General features: G+C 39.3%; 1 protein-coding gene across 1 annotated transcript in view; it reads right to left on the bottom strand.

The window, feature by feature from the left end:
* Positions 1-3,687: 3,687 nt before the first annotated feature.
* The window catches only part of ZC3H12C (zinc finger CCCH-type containing 12C), a 70,146-nt gene continuing 46,331 nt past the window's right edge, over positions 3,688-27,502 (bottom strand). The window contains exons 3-6 of the mRNA XM_079929219.1: positions 20,885-21,024; positions 14,316-14,550; positions 11,703-11,809; positions 3,688-11,067 (exon numbers count right to left, since the gene is read on the bottom strand). Of these exons, the coding sequence (XP_079785345.1) occupies positions 9,671-11,067; positions 11,703-11,809; positions 14,316-14,550; positions 20,885-21,024 (1,879 nt within the window). The 3' untranslated portion in view covers positions 3,688-9,670. The remainder of the gene's footprint in view (positions 11,068-11,702; positions 11,810-14,315; positions 14,551-20,884; positions 21,025-27,502) is intronic.

Here is a 27,502-nt window from a genome sequence, read left to right as displayed (position 1 = left end):
TGGCCAGTCATCTTGCTTTGTCCGCGAGCCACCGCCCCCCGCCCCCATTTGTCTCAGGACCCTCCCCTTAGGTGCGCACGCACCTCTCAGCCAAGATGGATCCCGATGTGTAGGCGTCTGAGAGAGGCAAGAGTCACCACGGCCTGGAGTTGTTCCCTGACCCCCAAGGAGTCTTTCTGCGCATGTGTAGTGTCTCCCTTGCACCAAGGAGGGGGGAAGCGGAGATCCTTTGATCCTTTACTCAAACAAGGTTTTGCCCCTCTTTATTCTCGCCATGACTGTTATCTTAAGGTGTCTACCAGAGACAAAGCTTGGCTATTTACCCTGCCTCTCTGTCCTTGCTTCTATCTCAAGAGAGCAAACAGGAGGCTGATTTTAAATGTCTGACCTGGAGCCCACCTACCTCCTGTGTCAGGAAATGCAAGCAGGGGCCTAGTTCTAAGTGTCCGGCCTGAAGCCCACTTTTCCTGCCTCATGAAATGTAAATAGAAGGCCAGTTGTAAACGTCTAACCTGGAGCCCATCTATCCTGCCTCACCTGCTTTATAATTTACAGCATTGTAACGTGTGCTGCCTTCACAACTGTGCAAGGTGCTTTGTCATGCTCTCGTTAATTTGGTAACAGACAAAGCAAACCAATAAATCTCTGGAGTTTATTGAATGGCATTTCATGTACTTACAAAATTGTATTTGCCATCTCCCTTACTCTTTTCATATGCGTATTTGAAACAATTATTGAAATGAATGATAATTACATCTTTGGAGAGTGGAGGGGGAGCGGAGAGCTTTGAAGGCTGAGGTGGTGACAAAATCTGTGCCCGGGACTCGAGTGTCTGGTGCCAGCGGCCCGAGGGTGGAGGGCGCCCTGTGCTCTTGAGCCTAGCCGCTCCGGCCTCGGGACCAGAGCGCGGGAGGCCAGGGGTCGGGCGGACCGGAAGTGCATAGCAATATTTTATTTCCCCTTCTTTCAGTATTCTGTCCCTCATCTGGCTCTCCTGGGGACCTGGGGAGGGAATTTGTTCAACCACCTAATTAAACTTTTCTGTTTCTAATCTCATGCTGAATTTGTGCAAATAGAAAGCATGGGAAATGCAAATGGCAGCTGCCTCACATAAAAGGTGCTGTGTGTGCAGAGGGCATTGTCAGGAGTCTGAAAGCTAAATGGGGCTTCTCAAAAGACACCCGCGAAGGGCTCTGTGCACGACTGGAAACATTAGAAATGAATGTACTGCCTTTTACTCTCGAGGCCTACAAAGAGCTCTGAGGAGTGAAGGCAGGGGTCCAGACTGTAAAACAGCTTCCTTCCACCACAGAACCCATTACTCTTGCTCATTGGAGAGGCTGCAGGTCTGTGCGCTGAGCCTGGCAGCTAGCTTGGGTCCTGGGCCAGGGCTGTCCTCACAGACCTCCGGACAGGCAGCTCTCTGGGTAAACTTCCTTCCCACGCAAGAGCCATCTTTGTCATTAAGCTACACGAACGAACGTGGAAGGTGGCCGGGGTCGGGGGGGGGGGGGGTCTAGTGAAGCAGAGGAGCAAAAGTTCTAGTTCAGTTTTCTGGGCCTTGTCCTGCCCCCAGGTAAGTCAGCATGTTTAAGAATGTGCAGCTACAGTGCCGCTGGTGATCATTCCTCAGACCCAAATTCTAATAAAATACACACCAAGGATGATCATGGGCCCATTCCTATTACTGTCTTCCAGCAGAGTAAAGAGAAAAAAGGATTTTGGAAGCATGCAGAGAGGCATTTGCCTTTGAGCAAGTGCTTTAAAGTCAGTCTTCTCATTTCTAAAATAGGGATCATGCCTATTTCATGGGATTTTAGTTTAACTTATCCATAGTTAATCTAAAACCTTCACATGTGAGTGGTCTCCCCACCAGCCCTATCTCTCCAACTTTAAGAGCAGCAGTTAGTTATAAACCAGGAGGAAATAAGTTGAAAACAATCACTCAATTTCATCTGACACCTCCCTGGAAATGTGCATCATCCACCTGAGACCACAGAGCACCGGCTTCTCTGTCCAGACTGGCTTTGCAGATTCTGATAGTGAGGGACCAACATCCCCTTCCACTCAGGTCAGGGGAGAGGGGTGCACACAGGTCTGCCGAGTGTCATCTTCAGGAGCAAAACTGGAGCTCAGAGGGGGGTCAGTCATGCAGCCCACAGCCTACTGAACTGTGAGCTTCTGGAAAGGTGGACTTCTGTCTTATCATTGTTATTTTTCTTATTCCATTTATTTCCCCATTAAGATATTATACCCTTGAGCCAAGAAGGGCCTAACAACAGGGGTAGCAAGGACATTGGGTGCCAAGAACTCTTTAAAATGTCACTCCTGAAAGGCCTGTGGGCATGGAATATATATTACACTGATGGCTAAAATCCAACTCCTCTGCAACATAACGTATAGATAGGAAGGCTCTCATGAAAACATCTGAAAACGACTATGTATAAGCACCTCGCGTTCACCTAACAATGGCTGTAGTTTATTAAATGCACACTATGGATCTACCTGTTCACAGGGTTGACTCATTTAGTCTTAACAAACCTAGGGTTTGGGCCATTATTACCTCCGTAACTTGCCTGTCTCTGCCTGTAGGATGTGTGCAGTGGGATCAAGCCTCCAGAGGCTGTATTCTTAATGCCCAGGTTGATGGTTGCATGTAGAGAGAAATACATTTTTTTAAAAGGTTCCTTTAAAGATCTTAAAAGAAAGCCTTCTTTAAACTGTTGAAAGACTAAAAAAAATCCTTATAAAAGCCTTAAAACACCAAATGAACATCATTAACTCAAAAACAGCATCAAAGACTGAGGGCATAAATGCTATAAAGTACATACTTTAACTAATGAGAGGCCCAACTAGAGGCATTTTGTTTTGTTTTGAATAAATTCACCATTGCAGTTGCTTTTTACAGTCTCCTCTTCCCAAACGTTACTTGATTCATCAATGTGTATGAATCCTTCCTCTTTAGACAAAGGTACTTACTAGGTGGGGGAGAAATAAACTATTAGCTCTAGTCAGCACTGTAGCCTAATCTCATATTCTCCAATATTCTGAGCTCAGATTCTCCCACCTAATACTTCTTGTGGATCTGCTGAGTTCCCTGCCAACCACAGCTGAACATCAATAATCAAATCTGCTGACAAAGTGGAAATAAGTTACCTAGATGCATAAGACCCCAGTTAAACAGTTTAAGTGGGAAAAAAGAGAATACCCGACTATGGCAAATAGCAACTTTAGGAAAAAAAATAGTAAGAAAAGCAAAAGTCTGAAAAGCATCGAGGGAAAGAGATCTGTCATCTGAAATAAAATGGTTTCTTCTACACTGACACAGGACATGAGTATGTTAAAGCATGCAGATCGTGAGATCATTTCAGAATTGTGACCATATCTGAAATGGAAAATTCCTAGGAGGTCACAAAAGAAACGAAGTGAACCTATTGGGGGCAGCATTAGTAAGATACTAAACTTGATTCATGCAAGGAGAGATGCAGAAACTAGAAAGATCTATAAAACAAAGACTCACTGATGGAAATGATTAGAACCGTAAGGTAGGACTAGTTGTCTTTGGCATTTAATTTCGATTTTCATATGAATTAATTACGGTTCTAACATAACCATTGATACTGAATGTGTGCTTGTCCTACAGAGGACGCCTGTGTCACTAGCCACTGAACGCAGGGAGGCCAGCCGTGGGACTAGGGAAGGACGCTTTTACTTATGTGGTGTCTGTGCTGCTGCATGTCCAGTTTTTCATGAAACAAAAACAAACCACCATAAGAAAAGTGAATTTTTTAATGTTTTTTCTCAGTGGCAGAATCACATAGCTGTTTTTATTCGGATTTCCAGTAGGTCTAAAATACCGCTTTTTGGAGTTGTAAAAATCCCATTACACAAACACACAGAACAGGCATAGGATAAATAGAATCACATCAGTTTATCAGACGGTTGCTCTAAACATATTCTTTGTCTTATTTTCTTATAAGAAAAGTTTGAAGGATCAAATTGGAACTTGTACGCTCAGCAAACAACTCTGGTTTGGGAGGAGAAAACCTAGAAGGAAAAGATAAAAGCAGTAACTGGGTTCACTGGCAATGCCGTGTCCACATCTCTGCGGAAGTGTGCATGTGTGTATTAGCTGGGACGTTTATAATTTCCAAAAACTTTAGGAAATCTAAAACATATTCTTTATAAAAACAAATCATTGCTCTTCAATGTCTTTTTCCCTTGAGGCACAAGCTCCTTCAAGAAAGGGGTCAAAAGCTTTAATGAATAATTTGTTATTCACCTGAAATATCTGGACAGAAAATTGGCAAATTGGGTACATGGTTTAAAAAATTTTACACATTCTATAAAATTGAATTGAAACATGCACAGACTTTTTTTTTTTTTTTTTTTTACTGCCCAATTGTCAAGTGGTCAAAACCTTAAATTGTTTTTAAATCCTTTAAAGACTAAAGACCTTAGGGAAAAAGCTGCTTCCAACACACGAAAGTGTTATTATAACGGAAGCAGAAAGCAGGTGAACAGAAGGCATTAAAGAAAAAAAATTAACCATTTAAAACAGTAAACACCTGTTAAAAGCTAGAGTTATATTCCAATCCTAAAAGAAAGTATAATTACTTAAGTGGATGGCAATGTTCAAAACTTTACTGTTCCGGTGGAAATGATATTACGATGTTAACACAATTTATGAAGCACTGTGAATGAACATGCTCAGTGGTGTGTACTCCAATGAATTTAAAAATCACACAGGATAATGTTAAGAATATCATTCACCAAGGACAGTCCTAAAGTGTCTTAAAAAAATCTATACTAAAGGTTTGGACAGAGAAAGCAGGGATACACTTTGTTTCCTATAAAGAGAGTCACAATACAGCAAGTGCACTCACAATTACACTAGTCACAATTTTTAATTTTACAGAATAAAGTTACAGTATGTAAACTTACAATATATTGATCTACTTTAAAACCATTTTTGATCTGTCATTTTTTAGAAATCAAAAACTAGCAGAAAAATGTAACTGATAAATGCAGTCTTTACAATATTTTATGGCCAATTATATGCTAATTTTCAAAACACAACAGAATTTTTGGTCCATTAGGCCCTTAAAAAAACAAAAAGCAGGTAAGGATTCCCATTTATCAGTAGAAATAGAAAGGTCATGAAAAAACTCCAATAATTATTACAACATCTTTTTACACAATGCTTTTTTTGGGTGGTTAAACACAAGAAATATCTCTAATAAATAATGGGTGTGACCAGGCAAAAAACATAAGTGGATTAAGATGCTTTCATATGTGACTGTCTCACAAATCTTTCGAAGGCCATCAATAACGGATTTTCTTTGAATGCCAACTAAAATATAATTATTATTTCTTACGTTAACATATTTCAGGATTTACTGCTTAACATGCCTGTTTTTCTCCCTCTAGGGCAGGAATCAGCAAACTATGGCCCACAGGCCAAATCGGGCCTGCCGCCCCTTTCTGTAAAATAAAGTTTCATTGGCATACAGCCACACTCATTCACTTATATATTTTCTGTGGCTGCTTTTACACCATAAGGGCAGAGGTGAGTGGTTTATAGAGACCATATGATTCTCAAAGCCCTGGATTATTTACTATCCCATCCTTTACAGAAAAAGCTTGTCAACCCTTGCCCTAGGGGGTTTCCCAGAGCAATCTAAAATAACGCATATGTTTCTCTACTTTTATGAACACTCTGCTTTCTCTTCTTCAAATGCACGTGTGTAGTTCATGTATTTTATACTTCATTTTATTTGTTGGTGTATACCAAAGAAGCTCAACATCCCAGCTGAGTTCCCATGTTTAACATATTTGGAACATAACTGATCTCTCTGGCCATAACCTGTTTGATTCCAGGTCACTCAGGAATTTTCCAGGAGTTGGAGGATAATAAAATGGATGAGCCACATCTAACAGAATGGCCGGGAAACTGTACATCTTATTTTATCTTGAATAAGGAAGTTGAATAGCAAAAAGAATAATAAAAACCAAATATCCCTTAGGGTATATGCCATTAAGTCAGGGGAAAAACAGCTCAAGCGTTTTCAAAACACACACAAACATATCCAGGGCCATCTTCCCACCTATTACAAACTAATGACTACAACATAGAGTATATTTGTTTTATAAATATATTACTGTCTATATACATATAGATACGTCCATAAAAGACATGTTAAATAATTATCTGTATAAGCAATACTACTTTAAGTTTTTTTTGTGTGTTTTAAAATTACACATTCTATTAAAATTATCAAAATAATTCTTTAAAAATACCAGGAATAAAGCCAGTAAAGAGTTGCTTTCCATTCAAGTGGTTCTAAATCTTATCATTGGTCATCCAGACTCCAGACTTGGTTGTCCATAACTCAAAGAAACAGTTTAATTAAGGAAAACTTAGCCATCAAAAGCGTAACATTCTCCCATTTTTAATACTTCTTAACAAATATGTATGCATGTATGTATATATATATATAAAAACACTCTTTTTAGTTATATTACATATTCTCATAAATGAATTTTCATAAAAACACAAAGTTCAAGTTTCTACCAGTATCAAATATTTTATACTGGTGTGCATTTCTTTCAAATGTTTAGGTCAATGACAAACTCTATGAGGATACAGTGATCACAAAAAGGAAATTGAAAACTTAGATGTCACATGCAAGAAAGGAGGAAATACTAAGGGCCAGAATTTGGCCAGTTGGGTACTACTCCCTCTGTACTAAGACACAGAGACAACAAACCGGCTAGTTACTGTGTAAAACAGTCAACTGTCAATTATTCAGGGGCAGAATATTCCAATCTGAATCCTCCTCTTCTATCAGTTGACCACTTCTACTACTTACTAACATTCCTCTCTCCGGTTATTTGTTAGCAAGTCTGAAGATACGATTAAGGTGAAAGTTTTGGCTAAAATGAAGTTTTGGGATCAGCTCTGAATTTAATTAATGATGGATCCTTTTACTTATTGCTTTAGATAATTAAGAAATTGCTGCATCTAAAGTCAGCCAAATATCTCATTCTTAAGCTCTGAAAGCAACATCGGTGCTTCAAAAAAAAAGCGCGGGTGGGGTGGGACAAATTTCCTGTTGACATAAGAAAACTATTTCTTAACTCACAGTCAACTACACTGCAGGATTTCAGCGTGACTATTCAGAGCTATTCACATCAGGCCACGTGGCGGCAAGCCCCACTGTTTTTTCATAGTCTAAAATCCGGAAAGCAATGAGAGCTACTTAGCTACAGACATGAGGAGGTCAAATTAAAGGGTGTGTTACACATTTCACCGAAGACCTCATTTAAAGAAATTTCATAAAATTTGGCAGAATCTTCAAATAATTCAAATGCAAAAATTAAGAAAATGGAAGCAAAACCTACTTGTACAATTTAAAAATGATTTCATACTAAAAAAAAAGCAAGCTTAGAATAAGACTGAGATGAAAGGTACTCCACGTTTGTAACTCTACTTTTGGCACTGGGTTAGCATCTACATTAAACTTGTTACAGAGAGTGACCGACAAAATCAGGAGAACGATTTCACAAGTGAGCAGGTCGCTCAGAGGACGCCTCGGTGGGTCCATGCGGCCGTGCCCGTATCCTCTGCGGGCGCAGCGAGGGGCACCTCACCTAGCAGGCGGCAGCAGCGACTGTGAACCCCACTTTCCTGAATTAGGTTTGCTGAACATGGTTCAGATTATTGGATATGTCAATATGCACAATGCCTTTTAGAAGCATTTACTGTAACCCAAATCCTACTTCATGCGACACACAGTGTCACACGAGTAGTGAAAATGTTGTCCTAGTCAAAGGTGCTTGGACGTTATTTTCAGGCAGCATTTTACCTTTATTTTAAGTTAAGTTCACGCTAGATAAGTTTTAGGAGAAAGAAAATGCCAATAAATTCATTTAATATATTTTAATATATAAAACTAAGACAGACACTTTTATTTACCTAAATTGTTTTTATTTTCTACCCTATTCTAGACCTCAATTTTACTTTAAAAATTTGTATTTAAATAAGGGATAAAATGTTGCCCAAAAGTCTAATCATAGTTACACATCTGTGTTTTAACTAGATCTACAAATCAAAATAGTTCTTATAGTTAAAAAGATACAATTTGTATCAACAGTAAAAGGTACTTTCTGGTTTTTCAGGGCTTTACTTCAAACTGTAGCAGGTAGAATAATAAGGATAACCAGGGCATCTAGGCACACTCCAGAAACAGATCGGAATGCGTCTGTTACACTAAGTAAAACTCAAAAACTGGAGGCAGCGGTGAAGTCGTGTCAGTCACACAATTGTCTGCCACTGATTGCATCATCTCTCTTCTAACCAGCGACAGAAACGAATCCACGCTCAGCAAAACCCATGACTTTGAAACCAGAAATATCCCTTACTAATACGAGAACAGACTTTAGTCTGTATCTAAAACTACACTATTTGTGGCAAGAATCTGGCCTTAATAATATAACAGGCCCCCCCAAAAAACTACCTTCAGGAAAATGGAAAATATACAGTATTTTACAAAAATTTTAAGTTACCATTTACAACTCCTGCATCACCATTTCTATAGTGCAGTATCAATAAATGTTGCATATCCTCAACACATAAAACCACCTCAGGCCAGCCTTGATAAATAGCAGGAAAGCTAAAGGGTATATTAAATATAAAAGTTGCATTGAGAATAATTAGATTCGTTAAAAACAGGCAAGTACTGCAAAAGGGTTATTTTATCCAGTATTGTGCCCCAAAACAAAAAGACAAACACATTAAAAAATACAGGTTAATGGAAGTCTAGGAATTCAATTCCATTTCTACTGTCCAGAAGCACATCATAGCTGGATAACAAAGCTCTAAACTGTAACAGTTGATGGCTTTTGCCTTTTTTATAAAAAAAAAAATGGAAACAATTTTTTCCATTGATTGCATCTGCTTTCCTTTAAATCAACCATATTAAATTAACAAATTACTTAACACAGAAAATCCAAACGAAAATAAAACAACGAAAAGTGCCATACTGTAAATCATTCTAATATATACTGTTACCCATTTCAACATAAACTGGTAACTTTCATTTTGTTTAAAATATAAAGTCAGTGCTGTAGTATATCTTTGTTTCTATAAATAATGATTATAGCACAAAGAAGCCCACTTTCCCCAAATAAAAATAACTTAAAAAGCTGTAAAAGATTCCAATTATGCTTGGCTTGAAAAAATAGTTTGCTAGGTCTAGTCAAATGTTCAACATTCTAAAGGTATTGTAATTGCTTGCAATTGATAGACAAACACCAAGTTAATAAAACATGAAACAAGGATAAAAAGTGCTGCATATAAACCCCTGATGCACCAAAGATTAATATCAAAGATCACAGATACATCTAATAAATCAAACTGGAAAAATCTCCAGCCAAGGATATAGCTTTAAAAAGGAAATGTTAAAAAAAAGTTTGAATGTAAAGCAATCCCGTGATACTTCCACTATGTGGGGCTATACATACAGATTCCATGATACAGTATTTCACATAAATGGATACTATATAACCTCCTTGCTGAGAAGGAGATCACATGTGCTATTGTAGCAAACCTCCCTCAGCATTTGAGCTGAACAAAAAACTACTAAACACCACAAAGATGCATCATCTTTCAATAACCCAGCTGTGATTTCTCCACTAAAATGGCTGCAGCCAGCTGCTGGGCGTCTGTCATGTGAGGGTTCCTTTTCATGACAATTCTCACAAGGTCAGGTGGGAAGATGTTGCACAAGTTGATATAAATCTTTTCTCGGCTGTCTTGGTACCTGGGGGGGTCTTGCGGCACTCCGCAGTACGGGATGCGCCAGGTGGGCTCCGGCTGCTCAGGGAGGCTCTGGAAGGTGAACTGCTCGTAACACGGCTGCGTGGAGGTGTCAGGCAAAGAATAAGTCTGCCGGTAGCCGTACACATCGATCCCGTAGCTCTGCCTATCCCAGCTTCCCAGCCCTTCCTGGCGGGTGTAAGGCTTTCTTTGTCTGGAAGGAGAACTGTCATACAGCCGAGAGTCAGAAATGCTGTCTATTCTCGTGGCCACCAAGGACCGCCCCAGGTGTGGTGCCTTCGAGTGCGCTGAACTCGGAGGAGACGGGTAATCGCCAGGATAGCTGGACCGGGCCCCCACGGCGGCGTGCTGCAGGTGCACGGCCAGGTGTGGGAGGGGAGGTTTGTGATGGTACTTTGGTTCTTCGTGACTGTAACTCTGCACTCTGGTTAAGGGGTCGTGGAAATTCTGCAGGAAGGGCTGAGAATTAAGGCGGCTGTGAGGGTGCATGTGTTGACACTTCAGATTCTCCTCCAGCTGCGGGTCAGGAGAACTGACATAGGAGCGGTCACTGTACCCCACATACGAGTCACTGCTCCCGCAGCTCATGCTCCCTTCACTGCTGCAGTCAGAGGCGACAGAGCTTATCCTATAGTCTGTGTCTAAGGAGAAACGCCTTTCAGGACTTCGTGGGCCTGAGATACTCAGATTTGAATATGCATTCAACATGGAATAATATCCGATGTCGACAGGCGAGTCACATTTTGGATACTGTTCATAAGGCATTGGCGTTCCATGATTTTTGGTTGCCATCAACATTGGAGGATATTGTCCCTGTGATCTTTGATCCTGAGGTGGGAAATGAACTCCAGATGGAAGGCCATTGCTTAAAGATGTAGTGCTTTGGGGTTTTGCGGTAGAAGTAGCCGGTATACTAACTAAGGAAGGTACAGACCTGGTTTCCAGTTTGTTTTTGGTGGGAAGCTTTTCCTCTAGGTCTTGGTAGACTTGAGTCCTTATGCTTGGATCCGATTGCCTCTTTGGAGCACCTCGCTTAACATCGGAAGTGCTGTCGGCTTTAGTGCTGCAGGGGACACTGTTGCTTTTCACCAGTCCTCCTTCATTTGCAGTTTTGGCTGCTGTGTTTCTAGACATGGCACGCAGTTCATCAGCCACTGACCGCTGAGGCTGACTGCCCCTTTCTGGATGATAATATTTGCACTTGTGTCCATAGGTACACTTCTTTCCTGTGAAGAGTAAAATCAGTTAGGCAAAGGGCCATTCATTCCATCAGACCCTGGACACCCAGTGTGGCACTGCTCTTTTAACGTGAAGAAGAAACAAGGGCAGAAATGAGAGCTGTGCTCACTGCTACTCCGCTACTTGTTTCTGAGAAATGCCGCCTTTCAGTCTTCCCCCGTCGGCACTATCAAGAGCAATAAGAAAGTTGGCTGAATGAGTAACAATCACCTCCAGAGTTTTGGTTAATACCCTGTGTCCTTAATTCCTACCTGCCTCTTCTCTTCCACTATGACTCTGCAATCAGTAGGACATTCTGTTTTGCAGAACATAATGTACTGCCGTGATGTGAAAAAACCAAGCTAATCTGATGTGTAGCTAGATGAAAGAACTCCAAATTTTTATCTACCTGAAAACTTACTTCATGTAGAGTTAACCAAAACCATGTTTTAATTCAGGGAAATGCATATGTGTTGAACCCAGCTAGGTAAAAATAATAATTTTTTCACATAGACTTTCTTAAATTTAATTACATTCAAAAGAACCACATACTATATGCCATCCAAATTTATTTTTAACAGCAAAAGTTTAACAATATATTGTGTTCTAAAGGCATGTATTAAATACTCATAAAGAAAGTTACCATATGGACAAGGCTGCTTTTTGTGTTCAGGAACAATAGGTTTCTTCCTCAGAAAATTATCCAGGCTTGGACCATGTCTGCCAAGAGGGTCATCTGGGGGCATGAACCTGTCATGGATATAATACAAAATTATACCTAAGTAGGAGGCTGACAATTTAATTCTAAAGACAGAGTGTAAAGATTATTCACCCCAAGGTATTTTTTTGAAATTTTAATCCAAGTATTTTGATTCAACATTTATAGGATAGGGACTTCCCTTGTGGCGCAGTGGATAAGAATCCGCCTGCCAATGCAGGGCACACGGGTTTGAGCCCTGGTCCGGGAAGATCCCACATGCCGCGGAGCAACTAAACCCACGCGCCACAACTACTGAGCCTGTGCTCTAGAGCCTGTGAGCCAAAACTACTGAGCCTGTGTGCCACAACTGCTGAAGCCTGCGCGCCTAAAGCCCATGCTCTGTAACAAGAGAAGCCGCCGCAGTGAGAAGCCTGCGCACCACAACGAAGAGTAGCCCCAGCTCGCCACAACTAGAGAAAGCCTGCATGCAGCAACGAAGACCCAACACAGCCAAAAATAAATGAATAAATTTAAAAAGATAATAAAACATTGATAGGATAAAAAAACAGTACAGGAAGTTTTCTTTTCTTAATGAAAACAAAATTAAAATGTTTCAAGCTGAACCTGTATTTGTTTTAATTCAAGTAAGTTTTGAGCCTACCATGTTCTAATTAATTCTTCCTTTTCTTAGTCTTGGAATTTTGTAAGGACTTTAGAAAATGACTACAATGACATTTTAGGAGAAGTTTTATGAACATTAATCTTGTGAAGCAATATGAGGCAGGTGGGCGCCAGCAGGATCAGCTGAGGGACAGAAGGGAGAGGTGGGAGAGAGGAACGGGAAGACTGAAACTACCCAAACATCTAGTACATGTTGGACACCCTGCACACGTCACTACATCTCATCCTCACAATTTACCCTTGAAGTGTTAGTTCCACGTTACAGATGAATACACTTTTCTAATTTAGGCTTAGATGAATTGAGTATTTTTATCTCTGTTCACATGGCCTAGTCAAGATTCAATTTGTCTAATTCCACATTCATTCTCTGCCCCCTATAATAAGGTGCTTCTCAGCTGAGATAGAAAAAAATCTTACGGAAATAAACTTATTATTTTGGATTGATTGTCCAATGGAAGCAAGAATTCATGGCATGAATACTGTAACAAGGTTATGATTGCAGTTTGACTACTAGTTATGTCACTGTTTGAACATGAAATAAACCAAGTGTTTACCCATAAAATGTGAATAATGTTTGAACTATTAAGGGAGTGTCAACATGCCTGAGTAATAACACTTAGCAACTATGATGTTTAAGATTATTATAAAAACAATATGGCAACACGAAAAGTTTAAAAATAGAAGACAAAATCACTCAATCCTACAATCTTAACACAATTATTTTCCAGTTACGTGTTGCATTTTAGTCATTTTCCTGTATGTACATATCACTTTACAAACACAGATGTAATTTTATGCTTTGTCTTTTTAACATAAATATTTTTCCATGTTTCTTAACAGCTTTCATAATCATAATTCTGAATAGCTGAATAATATTCCACTAGGAGATGTATTGCAATTTAATTGTTTTCTCTATAGTAACTTTAGTTGCCTTTGAAGTCTTGCAATTATAAATATACAGAAATGAACATATTTGGGCTTCCTTTTTTCCTCATTATATACTCTAAGAAATGAGATTATTGGTTTGAGAGGGTATTTTTTTTTTTTTTTTTTGTGGTACGCGGACCTCTCACTCTTGTGACCTCTCCCGTTGCGGAGAACAGGCTCTGGACGCGCAGGCTCAGTGGCCATGGCTCACAGGCCCAGCCGCTCCGCGGAGGCATGTGGGATCTTCCTGGACCGGGGCAGAACCCGTGTCCCCTGCATCGGCATAAGGCATATGCAAAAAAGTTTTTTAATTTTATGAATTAAATGGGTGAAAAAATATACTCTTCGTAGATTTAGTTTGCATTTTTGATGATCAACAGGTGAGCCTTTCCCACATATTTGTAAATACAGTTGACCCTTGGAAAACATGGGTTTGAACTGTGTGGGTGAACTGATCCTTGGGTACTTATTTCTCAGGAGACAATCTTGTTCATGTCATCTGTCCATTCATCAACTTAATCGTGACTAGTCTTATATTGCTTTAAATTTTTAAAAATCATATATTTCAAAAATCGTATATTGAAGTAAGTTCTCAATGCTCCAAGTCGATTTCAAAAGGCAGGGTTCTAGCGGTCAGTATGTTCTACATCTGCATCCTCTGAAGATGGCCAGTCTCCCTGTGTCAGTTACTCCCAGTCACTCAGCCGCAGAAGACCTGCTCTGCTAGTCACTTATGGGGAAGGGCAGCCTGCGACTCACACAGGGCCTCCCGAGGCAGGACTCTGCCGTTTTCTTACTCTCACTGAGGATTAGTGGGGACATCAGTGGTTGGAAGAAACTGTCTTAGGTCTGGTCAGTGGCAAAGAGAGAGGGCTTCTGTAGCAGCTGCCCAGGGATAGTTATATTTTCAGGGAAGCAGTGTTACTGTAAGTAAGTGGTTTTACTTACTTGTCATTGACAAATGAATACATTAATAGTCGCTCATCTATGAACTTTTTCCATTCTGGTTTCTCATTTGCCAAATCCCTGTAGTTATCATTGGATACAATTATACCATCCGACTCAAACGCCAGCTTCACGATGAACCTGTCATCATAGCACACCACTCGCCTCCCCTGCACTCTCCGGGACGGTGTGAACACCAGGATTTTCTCCTTCTCTAATTTGCGTAGAACTTCTTGATCTGCAGGAATAATCAGGGTAGAATTTCAGTAATAAGTACATACAAAACACATCTCGCAACCTTCATACAAAGTGAGTGTTTATAACATGAACTGGATACCTGTAACCACTTAACTAGGGATTATGATTTACAGTTTGTAGATGTAGCAAATTTGTAACTCCCAGTAATAGTTTTTCTTCAGGATTTTCAATAAAAAAGGTTTAAAAAATAGCCAAAAAAGTGAACCTGAAAAACATGAAAAGTTTAAAAGCATAAAACCTGAACATGACTGAGCAAATTCTGATTTTCATTACATAAAGCTTTTGCTTGATAGCTGGAGCCCACAGCTCTACACTGTGAACCAACTTCTCACACATCCCTAGCACTACGCCATCCTAATGAAGCAGGTGTGTTGGGTTCCGGTGTGAGCAACAGATTCTTTCCCCCAAATTTGTTTATTCTGTAGTGCTCGTTTTCTAACTAGTGGATGTGATGGTGGGAGAGTTTGAAAAGTAGAAGAGGTGGAGGTAGCAAAGGGAAGAGTCTTAAGATGCAGAAGGTTCAAAAAGGAAGCAGGCAGTGAGGTCAGAACTGTTGTTCTGGACATGGCTATTCTGCATTCTGTGTCCTTTCCTGTGAAGCAGGTGCTAACAAAGGCCAGCAGTCTTGTGGGGCTGGACTGAGTGAATAAGAAATTAGAAGTGATTATATGGGGAAAACAGACATTGATTAAATATGGACAGGTAGGGGAATGCCCATTTTCTCTTTGGTGGGCACACTCTTTCAGTACTTTCTAATTCTACTGACTTGTTAGTGGTTTTTTAAAAAAAAAAGGTGCCAGAACTCATATTTTGATTAATGATAAAATTCTCTCCTCACCATGCCTTCCTTCCTACCTTTGCTTTTCCACTCCCTGACTTCCCACCCCTGTAAATTCTGGCACAGAGTGCTGGGTATAAGCTGACAGATGTCATGAATTTTTTAAAACAAAGGCTCACTTCTCCTCAATGCTTATTAACTGGAGTTACTAATTAAAAAAAAAATCTCTCTTTTCAGCAGATGATCACTACATGCCTACTCTATGGTATGTGCTGTCTAAGTGTCAATGGCCCTCAAGATGAAGAACACTTTCTCCTCAAGGAGGCCTCAAGTTATTGGGCCGGACGAGGCTGTAAACTGGGAGAGCAGGGGCTGTGATCGCCACAAGAGAAGTATGAGCAGGGTGCGGGGGGAGGGGGAAGGAAGAGTGACATGGGTCAGCTTGGCATACAGACTTCATGACGTTCCAGACAAATGAGTTCATTAAGACCAGAACTTTGGTTTAGGAAAGCAGCAGAGTAGAAGTGGAAGAAATATGAATGTCAAAGTCAGCAACTCGTGGATAAATCTCAGGTTCTGCCACTTTCTCTATCTGGCAATCGTGGTCTTATTGAACCTGCTCTGTCATGTCCTCAAATGCAGACTGTAGGCCATGAGGAGTCAATGAGTTATCACATGTAAAAGCACCTAGTAGAGTGCCGGGCAAGCTCTCAATAAACACTGTGTCCTTCAACTTGATTTTGCCTAATAGATGCGTGTAATTATTGATCTCTTTTGAAAATCTTTTGAAAATCACAGAAAACCAATACAAAATCAAAAGCCCAGTCTCAGCCACAGGATTTGCCATATTATAGTTATTTTGTGTGCCCCCTAACAAACACTTTGAGGGCAGGTGGCTCATTTATCTGTGTGCCCATCAGCACTCAGCACAAGGACATATTAGCACATCAGTAGATCCTCAATAAATGTCTGTGAAAGGAATATGTAAGCTACTTAAAGATGTGTATTTTGAGGGCTTCCAGTTTATTCACTGTCCATGTTCATGCATAATCCGTGGCCCTTTATTTGTGTTTACTTGTATAGGATATGCCTGGATCCTGGAAGCGACTGGAGGAGTGAGGTGGTGGCCTAATAGTCATCACCATCTTGCTTAATTTGCATTTCTTTACCAGCTAAGGAGGTTAAAAGGACACTAATTAGGAAGAAAATTAGTGCTAATTAATTGGGATAAATAGTCCTAACCTAAATAAATATGAAGTCAGTCTAGCTGGTAAGTTAACTGAATCTCTAGTTCCTAGCACAGTACCTGATACATAGCCTCGTGCTTGCTTGTTAAATATTTATTCAATCAATGGAAGCCTGGCTAACGCGCTAGTTTGAATCTATACTGAGGACTTTAAAATATTTCTTATCAAGTTTCTTTTTTGGTATGGTGAAAACAGACTGGACTATTCAATTTACCAGGCATTATCTGGTTGAGGGTTTTAGTCAAAAGAATTATTACCTGGGGGAGAAAACACCTAACAACCTCTGATTACAGTGGTACACATTTTACAAAGTAAACTGCATACTGATGAGTTCCAGAGACCTGGCGTGCTGGTATTTTAAAAATTAAACTCAGCCACATCTCACACTGAGTAGTACCATTTTCCCTTCTTGATCTCATATTCCTTTCACACTCAAGAAGCTTTCATTTACGTGTTTAAACATTGTTTTTTCTTTTTCAGTTTATCTTTTCCCTGATTATTAACGTATTGTAGTTTCCTGTAAAAAATTGGGAAAGTAAGAAAAAGTAAGAAGTAGGGAGAAAATAAGAGATCATAAGGACATGACCCAGAGGCAATTACTGTTAATATTTTGGCATATTTCCTTCTAATCATTTTCTGTGTATTTTTTCCTTCTATACACGTGTATATATGTATGTATGTATGTATATGTGCACACACACACAATAACAAAGGCTGCCTTTTACGTAAGATAGCACTTCCTGAGATCATTAAAAATTCTGCCTAAATATTCTAATACTACATATTCTATCATATAGATATATACTTATTTATTGAGCCATTCTTCTAATGAATGTATGTTTTTCTTCCATTTTTTTTTCTAACTAATATTGTACTGGATGTATTTGTGGTCTAAAATCTTTGCCTGTACCTCTGTTTATTTTCTGCGGAATTATTCCTAGAAGGGGAACTAGTAGATCGAAGTATTTACACTTTAAGATCAAACTTTTCCTGAAAGGTTGTAATGATCTACATTTCCACATCAGTATAGGAGTAACTCCCTCCGGGCACTGAGTATTATCAGTTTTTAAATCCCTGCTAATTTGATGGGTAAAAAAATAACAGTTTTTAAAATATTCATTTCTTTTTTTTTTCATTTCTTTAATTACTAATGAGGTTGAACACTTTTTCGTCTTATCTGGCACTTGCATTCTTCCGTGAACTGTCTATTCCTACTACGTTACCAATTATATACTGTTTTATCAGTGTGTAGGAGCTCTTTATATGTTCAGGACATGGATTCTTTGTTTATTTGTTGTACTTTTTCTTAAGCAAATAAAAAAATTTTCTCACTGTTAAGAGAACGTCCCAAAATACAGAAGTTTGATCCAATTAAATCTATCTTTCCTTTCACAATTTCTTCTAAAATTTTAATTTTAGAAAGGTCTTCCCCAGCCACTCAAAGACATTTATAATCTCTAATGGAGATTTTTGACAATTAATTCTTCAACCATCTGCATTATATGGTGTAAGATAAGGATCTAAATATGTATATTTTTTCCAAAGAGTTATCCAATGTCTTGGTACGGCCAACTGAATTATGCCCACCCCTCCCACGCTACAGTTTATATAGGCTAGGGTCTGATTCCATGGCTCTGAGTTCCACCATAACTTGTCTATGGATTCTTATTCTAATTTAATAAAATTTAATAATTATAGATAAAAATAAAATAATCTTCCCTTGGGGTACATGGTGGGTGGTCACTCCATTTGTTTTTATTTTTATTGGAGTATAGTTGCTTTACAAGGTTGTGTTAGTTTCTACTGTACAGCAAAGTGAATCAGCTATACATATACATATATCCCCTCTTTTTTTGATTTCCTCCCCATTTAGGTCACCACAGAGCACTGAGTAGAGTTCCCTGTTATACAGGAGGTTCTCATTAGTTATCTATTTTATACATAGTATCATAGTGTATATATGTCAATCCCAATCTCCTAATTCATTCCACCCCCCACTTCCCCCTTGGTATCCATATGTTTGTTCTCTATGTCTGTGTCTCTATTTCTGCTTTGTAAATAAGATCGTCTATACCATTGGTCTCAGATTCCACATATATGCGTTAATATATATTTGCTTTTCTCTTTCTGACTTACTTCACTCTGTATAACAGTCTCTAGGTCCATCCCCGCCTCTACAAATGATCCAATTGCGTTCCTTTTTATGGCTGAGTAATATTCCATTGTATATATGTACTACATCTTTATCCATTCCTCTGTTGATGAACATTTAGGTTGTTCCACATATATGCGTTAATATATATTTGCTTTTCTCTTTCTGGCTTACTTCACTCTGTATAACAGTCTCTAGGTCCATCCCCACCTCTACAAATGATCCAAATTCGTTCCTTTTTGTGGCTGAGTAATATTCCATTGTATATATGTACTACATCTTTATCCATTCCTCTGTTGATGAACATTTAGGTTGTTTCTATGTCCTGGCTATTGTAAATAGTGCTGCAATGAACACTGTGGTACATGTCTCTCTTTGAATTATGGTCTTCTCAGGGTATATGCCCAGTAGTGGGATCGCTGGGTCATATGGTAGCTCTGTTTTTAGTTTTCTAAGGAACCTCCATACTGTTCTCCATAGTGGCTGCATCAATTTACACTTCCACCAACACTGCAAGAGGGTTCCCTTTTCTCCACACCCTCTCCCGCATTTATTGTTTGTAGATTTTGTGATGATGGCCATTCTGACCGGTGTGAGGTGATATCTCATTGTAGTTTTGATTTGCATTTCTCTAATAATTAGTGATGTTGAGCATCTTTTCATGTGTTTGCTGGCCATCTGTACGTCTTCTTTGGAGAAATATCTATTTAGGTCTTCTGCCCATTTTTTGATTGGGTTGTTTGCTTTTTTGATATTGAGCTGCATCAGCTCTTTGTATATTTTGGAGATTAATGCTTTGTCAGTTGCTTTGTTTGAAAATATTTTCTCCCATTCTGAGGGTTGTCTTTTTGTCTTGTTTATGGTTTCCTTTGCTGTGCAAAAGCATTTAAGTTTAATTAGGTCTCATTTGTTTATTTTTGTTTTTACTCTCATTACTGTTGGAGGTGGGTCAAAAAAGATCTTGCTGCGATTTATGTCAAAGAGTGTACTGCCTATGTTTTCCTCTAAGAGGTTTATAGTGTCTGGCCTTACATTTAGGTCTTTAATCCATTTTGAGTTTATTTTTGTGTATGGTGTTAGGGAGTGTTCTAATTTCATTCTTTTACATGTAGCTGTCCAGTTTTCTCAGGACCACTTATTGAAGAGGCTGTCTTTGCTCCACTGTATATTCTCTCTTCCTTTGTCATAGATGAGGTAACCATAGGTGCATGGGTTTATCTCTGGGCTTTCTATCCTATTCCACTGATCTATATTTCTGTTCTTGTTCCAGTACCATATTGTCTTGATTACTGTAGCTTTGTAGTATAGTCTGAAGTCAGGGAGCCTGATTCCTCCAGCTCTGTTTTTTTTTTCTCAAGATTGCTTTTGTTATTCTGGGTCTTTTTTGTTTCCATACAAATTGTAAAATGTTTTCTTTTAGTTCTATGAAAAATGCCGTTGGCAATTTGATAGGGATTGCATTGATTTGACAAGTGCTGTTGTTTTCTTCACACAGGTTCCTCAGTTTTGTTAATGTTGGGGAAGAGAGGGGCAGGAGGGGTTGGGTGCCAGTTGAGAATCACTGACTTGAGCAAAATATTGGGCAGCAATAATTAACAGTTACAGGGGACACCTCTGCCTGAAACTCATACATTTAAAAATTACAAGATAATGCAAAATACTGATACTTTATTGGGATCGAGTCATTTCCTCTACTTGACACCAGACAGCATGCTCCCAGGATCTCACAGGTCTTTATTGATCTGCAGTCACTAGAATTTGATTACCACCTAATTTCATACAGCAGATGAGAAAACTGGGGTCCAAAGAGGGTCAATGTGCTGCTCAAAGTGCCATGGACAGTACCCAGCACAGTTGGAATTTGAATCTAGGCCTCTTGACTCCCAGCATGTCTCTAAAAGTCAGAATTTTTACAAAATTTGAAGTAAAAAGTTTCCAAATGAAAAAAAAAGAACTGGCTTATGTAGCAAGAATTACTGTTTAGTTAACATAACCCAATAGTTTTTAAACTCGAAAGTAACTTTAATGTCCCACCCAAGTGAATGTGGCAGTCACACAAACTTAGTAAACAGAAGCAGACACACAGATTATTCAGCAAGACGCTGGCTCAGGTACACACGGAAGCTTGCGGGCTCACCTGTGATGAGCGCGTCAGGTCGGGACTGCTCTTTCCTCCAAGCAGGAACAAAGACGGTAACATCCTTGTGGCCTCTTTCCAAAAACCAATCCACTGCTAATTTTATTCCTCGGCAGGAAAAGACTTCTTTGTTTCCATGGCTAAAAGATTATTTTAGAACACTTAAAACACAACAAAACCTAAATTTGACTCCATTAATTCAAATTTGTAAACAGATGTGATAACATAATTAAAATATTAATAAGAAATTCAAATTTAAGATAGAGTTTTAGGGCTCAGAGAAACATTAAGATAACCGAGGAGTGAAAAATCTGTGAAGAACAAAAAGAAAACTGGGATGATTACTGTGTGAAGAATAAAGAAAACTGAGTTTTCAAATGTGAGGTTGTAAAGGTTAACTAGTTAGAAAGATACAAGCTCGTTTTGATAGGAGAGGGAAAAACGGGCCTCAGCCACAATGAGAGTAATTTCAGTCAAATGTAAAAAAGAAGTCACATAGAAAAAAAATCTGTAAAAACAGTGGAATGGAATACTTAAGAGTTTCTAAAAACTCTTCCTTTTCAAGAGTTCCTATGTGTATATTTCAATCCAGTGATTAAGCAATGCACAAAATTTATCAGGTGACCAATGTAAAACAACATACACACATGCACTCAAGTGAAAAACTCAATGCTTAATCTCATACAAGAAACATTTTCCGTCCTTCAGTGAAAAGACACCTGGTTTCTGTTTAACAATATTGTGTTGCACAAGGATTAATGATGACAAAAGGGCATTCAAAATTGGATTAGCAGTTTTAGTGCCTAAAAGAAAATGCCCAACTAAAAGTGTAGTCATTCAATAAATATTTATCTAGCACCAGGCTCTGCTTGTGTACTTTAACCTAATAATTCAAAGTAACACTATTCTAATGTTTTAAAAGAAACAGTCTTCTGCTTTGAATGCAATAAGTACACTTTTTTACAGTTTGAGCACTGAAGGCTCCATTCTTATCTATAATGGAGATAGATATTCTTTGTTCTTGGGCTAAGGTGCACTGAATGGAATAAGGTAAGTAAATGCTCTGTTACCTTTTAGCACAAATCAAACATTAGGTATATTAATATACTGTTCTAGTGGTCCCCTGGGAAGCACTAAAACTATCTAAATATGACTACTCATGTTTGAAGGACAAAACAGAAATAGACCAACTTGCTTTATAGGTATTGAAGGCTATAAATGCAAACCTCAGAAACTGTTTATGTTCCATAGACCTGTCCTAATGGTCTGGGGCAACATTAGAGTTGAAATCAGATGCACTGAAAGTCTCAGAGAAAGGGATAAGGGAAGGGGGAGTTTGAGGCACATTTTCTTGGAAAGAAGGGATACCTGATGGCTTCAACAATGCCCCAGCAAATGACACAGAGTGATGCTAGGTTTCATGGAAAATACTGAAATTTAAGCAGTCTTCTGAAGAAATATAAAAAATGATGGCTGGGGCTTCCCTGGTGGTGCAGTGGTTAAGAATCCGCCTGCCAATGCAGGCGACATGGGTTCGAGCCCTGGTTCGGGAAGATCCCACATGCTGCAGAGCAACTAAGCCCATGCGCCACAACTACTGAGCCTATGCTCTAGAGCCTGCAAGCCACATCTACTGAGCCTGCATGCCACAACTACTGAAGCCCGAGAGCCCTAGAGCCCGTGCTCCACAAGAGAAGCCACCGCAATGAGAGACCTGCACACCACAGTGAAGAGTAGCCCCCACTCTCCGCGACTACAGAAAGCCCGCAGGCAGCAACGAAGACCCATCACAGCCAAAAATAGATAAATAAAATAAATAAATTTATAAAAAATAAAAAAATGATGGCATTCTCTCATGAGAATATATATACTAATTATTCCTAAATACAAAACTGAACTTGCTAAGACGCAAGTATATTTTTATTTTGCATTAATGCTTTGAGATCTAAATGTATTATGCTTTGCTAGTCATTATGACATTTGGTTTACTGAGACTTAAGAATTTAACTGCTTCTGGCTCTAAAGAGAGGACTGCATAAGCATTTTCTTTCAGGTGATTTCACTTGGTAAAGACAACCATCACATTTTACTGTAGAAAGAGAAGATTCCATCTTTCTAACTAAATAACTTTCATAAACTGTGTGTAAACAGCAAACCACTTACAAACATGGGACTAAGATTCTACAGATGCTAACCCAGGTATTATACCATGTGCGACACTGACAACAGGTCGTTCCCATTATCTGCTCTTCCCCTCTGCCCACAGCCCCGCACCCCCTTCCCACAAAACCTCCTAGGGAGAACGCAAGCAAGAGGATGAGAGGCACCACACTGTGAATGGCAAATAGAACCATATCAACTGTTGATGGACCCACATCAATCTCTGATTTTGTTATTTGAGAAAAAATACCTCCCCAACATTTGTTTAAAAAACTGTAGTGAAATTTTCTGTTATTTGCAGCTAAACACATCCTTAACTGCTGCCTTACTCATACCATAAACCAACAGAAAATTCTATGAATATCAGAAAAAAATATATTTTAAGGCAGAAACATTACCAGGGGTAAAAAGTTATTACATAATAGTAAAAAGGGAACAATTCACAAGGAAGCTATAATAATTGTGAACTCAGTGTAAGGCAAAAGATCACGGGATGACAAGAAGAAATAAACAAATCCACAATAATACTAATTGACAGGTGAAGCAGAAAACATTTAGTAAGAATACAGACAAGTGAATAATCGATTACAGGTGACCTAATGAACATATACAAAACCCTGTACAAAATTAAAGAGAAAACCTTTTCAAGAACACATGGAACAAGAACACATTGGCTGTGCACTAGGCCACAGAATAGATTTCAACAGACATCAAGAATCTATCATACAATGTTCTTTGACAATACGTTATTAAAGATGTTGCTATACACCAGTAAACCGATTTAAAATTTTAATTTTAGGGCTTCCCTGGTGGCGCGGTGGTTGAGAGTCCGCCTGCCAATGCAGGGGACACGGGTTCGTGCCCCGGTCCGGGAAGATCCCACATGTCGCGGAGCGGCTGTGCCGCTGAGCCTGCGCGTCCGGAGCCTGTGCTCCGCAACGGAAGAGGCCACAACAGTGAGAGGCCCGCATACCGCAAAAAAAGAAAATTTTAATTTGAAAAATGACGCCATTTTTAATAGTTACAAAAACGAAACAGATCTAAAGAAGAAAAGATATCCCAAGAGCTTTATAGAGAAAATGAAAATTGAAAACCTGTTTTAAAGGGAGTAAGAGAAGACCTAAATGAAAGGAACAATATACCAGTTTCATGGATGGTAAGACTCAATGTATGAAGATGGCAATTCTCAAATTAATCTATAAGTGCACTGAAATCCCAATAAAAATCCTGAAAGGGTTTTTTTTATGGAACTTGAGAAGCTGATCCTAAAATTAGTATGGAAAAATAAAAGGCCAAGGATAGTTAAGCAATTCTGAAGAACAAAAGAGGAGGAACTTCCCCACTAGCTATCAATACTTGTGCATAAAACTACAGAAATCCAATTGGTGTTTTACTGGCAAAAATTAAAAAAAAGCAGAAAAAGTATAACAGACAAGTGAGCCTAAGATCTCTCTCTCTCACACATACACACAGGTGTGTATAAATCATAAAAGTGTCATTACAGATAAAGAAAAGATGGATCATTTAACAAATGGTACTAGGGCAATTGATTATTTATGTGGAAAAAATAAAATTGTATTTTTACCTCATACCATACATAAAAATAAATTGTATATAGTTCAAAGATTTAAAAATGAAAATACTGTAAAACTTTTTAGAAGAAATTAAAGGAGATATTCATGTCAAGATAGGGAGATTCTTCTTAAAGAAGACACAATCACATACTATCAAGGAAAAGAATGATACATTTGAGCACATAAAACTTCTTTATGAAAAAGACTCCATAAAAATGCCATAGCCTGGAAGAAGGTATTTTCAATACATAGGACTGATAAAGACTAGTACTCGTAATACATAAAGTACTCCTATACATTGAGAAGGGTAACCATTTTTTTTTTTTAAGGCAATAGATATGAACAGTGAATCCTCAAGAGAGGAAACCCAAATGACCAACAAACATGAAAAGATGCTCAACAGTGAAGAAATGCAAATTAAGCTAAAGTGAGACACCACTTCACACCCATCGTACTGGAAAAAATAAAAGTCTGCAAACACCAGATGTTGCCAAGGATGTGTGAAAGTAGGAACTCATACATTACAGGTGGGAGTATAAATGGTATGACTATTTAGGAGAGCAATTTGGCAATACTTTATAAAGGTGAAGGCGTGTTTTCTCTCAAACATAGTAATTCCACATCCAGGTAGAGTAAAACCCCATAGTAACTTGAAATCAGATTTAAAGCAATCAGCAGTTGGCCCAGCCTCAGATCTCACATGGGGGCAGGCTAATGTCTTCTCTATGGGTGGGACAGAAAGAAGCAGGCAAGTGGGGATGTGTAGGGTTTGTCCCTGCATGTCCAATACTTCCCCAGCCAATCCTCTCCTGATCAGGCCAAACAAATGAATGCCAGCTAGGAAATCCCTGGAATGGCTGCTGCTGGCATGGAAGTCCCTGCTAGCTGCCAAGGCCCAGAATCATCCCTAGTAACAGTGAAAGCCTGAGCAGAAAACTACCAGGTAGCTCCAAACTGCAGGTGGGACTTACAGACTGGGAGAGGCTGGGGGAGACTGAACTTGACCTAACCTTATGAGGCGTGTTGAAGGATGTGACTAATCATATGTGCTGGTTACTATATAAGGGGCAAGGGTAGGAGGCTCTGATAAAGAATTATAAAAAGAGTAAGCCTGATATAAAAAAATATGAAAAACAGGATGTCAGAGTGAGCACAATGTAGCTACTGGTGCAAATTAACTGTCTGTTGAGTGTTTACTAAAAGAGTAGGATGATGTTTACAAACTGTAGCTCTAATTCCACAAATAGAGAAGAAAATTCATTATAGTTCTGTAGCCATCTTACAGGCTGTATCTGCGTGCATTTAGGGTTTTTTTCCTCAGTAGTAAAAACAGCTAGTTCTATATTTATGAATTGGCATGTTCCTGTGGGCCTCAATTTCTTTCGTATTTCAACAATTTGGCAATAAGGATGGTATACCTCAAGTGAGTCCCGCTGGTGAATTTGTTACAGGGTTTGTAGCCACCATTGATTAGGTTGGAGACCCTGGATGTTTGCTAAAAAGTGTTCCTTTGACTACTTTGGCTCAGTGGGTTTGGTTTCCCAGGGAAAATGCCAAACTCTCACTGCTAATTCTGAGTTCCTGCTGAGCAAAATGGGTAATAGAGGCTTGAAGGTTGTGTGTGATTCAACACTGGCTTTAATGTAGAAAATATAAGGAGCCTGCCAGAAGGTCTCTTTCTTAAAGGGCTTACTTTACTCTGTCATGTTTTGAATAGGCATGTTTATAAAAATCCTGCTTTGCAATGGCCAGAGGAAGGCTCATTTAAAGTAGACAAATTGGTATATTTACACAGATTTTTAGAAAAACCCTACTTAAAATAAAAGGGTTATTGGTATCTCTGGATCTCAGGAAATAAATGAAAGAATGAACTAGACAGCCAGTAAGAATGAATTAAAAAAACTGAAGGAAGAGATTAAGAAACTGAAAGCATCTTTTTGTTTCTCCAGGTTCTCAACACTTCTCTGCTACTGCTCCTTCTACCCCCCTTCACCTTCTTTGCCTTCTCTGGGACCTAGAAAGAGGAGATGATGCCTTCTTGGACAGATGGTTCCCAGGGACTTCAGGATCCCGGGATAACTTCCCTTTGGAAGAGGGAGAATTGCCAGCCTTATTTTGAATGTTCTGGTATGGACTCCACCTCCAAGACTCCCCCTACACTCAACATGCAAAACATAGCTAGGGAAGCAGAAATGATTAAGAGGAAGGAGCAAGGAGTCTGAAAATCTGGATAAGAAACTGTCTTAGAATTAAGGCATCAGGTTGGCAAATGGTTTCCCTGATAACTTGGAGGGAAGGGGAAACAAAAGGAGTCAGGCTTTTAAATTGCAAAATGAGCCTGAAACTATAGTGCCATACAAACCAACTTAGTTTTCATCTCAGTGTAGAGAAAAATCAGCCTTCTCCCTTTGGAGCTACAGGGATTCAAATACCCTTCAGAAGTTATCCAGTACTGCTGGGTGGATCAGATGTGGTAAGGGTACCACATCCCTTCCCCCTAGCTGATATCCATCTTAAGAGTTATTTTCCAGTGCCCTGGAAAGATCTGCAAAAATGTGCCAAGGTTTTCTACAGCATGTTTTCAGTTTGCAACCCTGTGTGTGAGGATGGACACTGACTGTAACTTGGAATGTTGCCTTAGGTGAGTCTGCTTGACTAAGGGAACAGATGTGATGGGGCAAATGGAGTGTCATGGCTTCAGGCACCTTCCGCAACAACTCTGGCTGCTCCTCAAACCTAGGACATCCATTGCGAGGCACTGCTGATGGCAGACTTTGCAGTCTTTCTGCAAAAGGTGGCCTGAGAGAAGCTGCAGTGCTGCTCCTGCATGAGTCCCCCAGTGATTTCCATCAGTGGTTCACCAAGGCATTTTCTAAATGAATGG

Source organism: Stenella coeruleoalba (assembly GCF_951394435.1).
Source record: "Stenella coeruleoalba genome assembly, chromosome: 8".
Classification (NCBI taxonomy): domain Eukaryota; kingdom Metazoa; phylum Chordata; class Mammalia; order Artiodactyla; family Delphinidae; genus Stenella; species Stenella coeruleoalba.
Note: the sequence above shows the minus strand (reverse complement) of the source record. Positions and strands in the feature narration are given on the sequence as shown.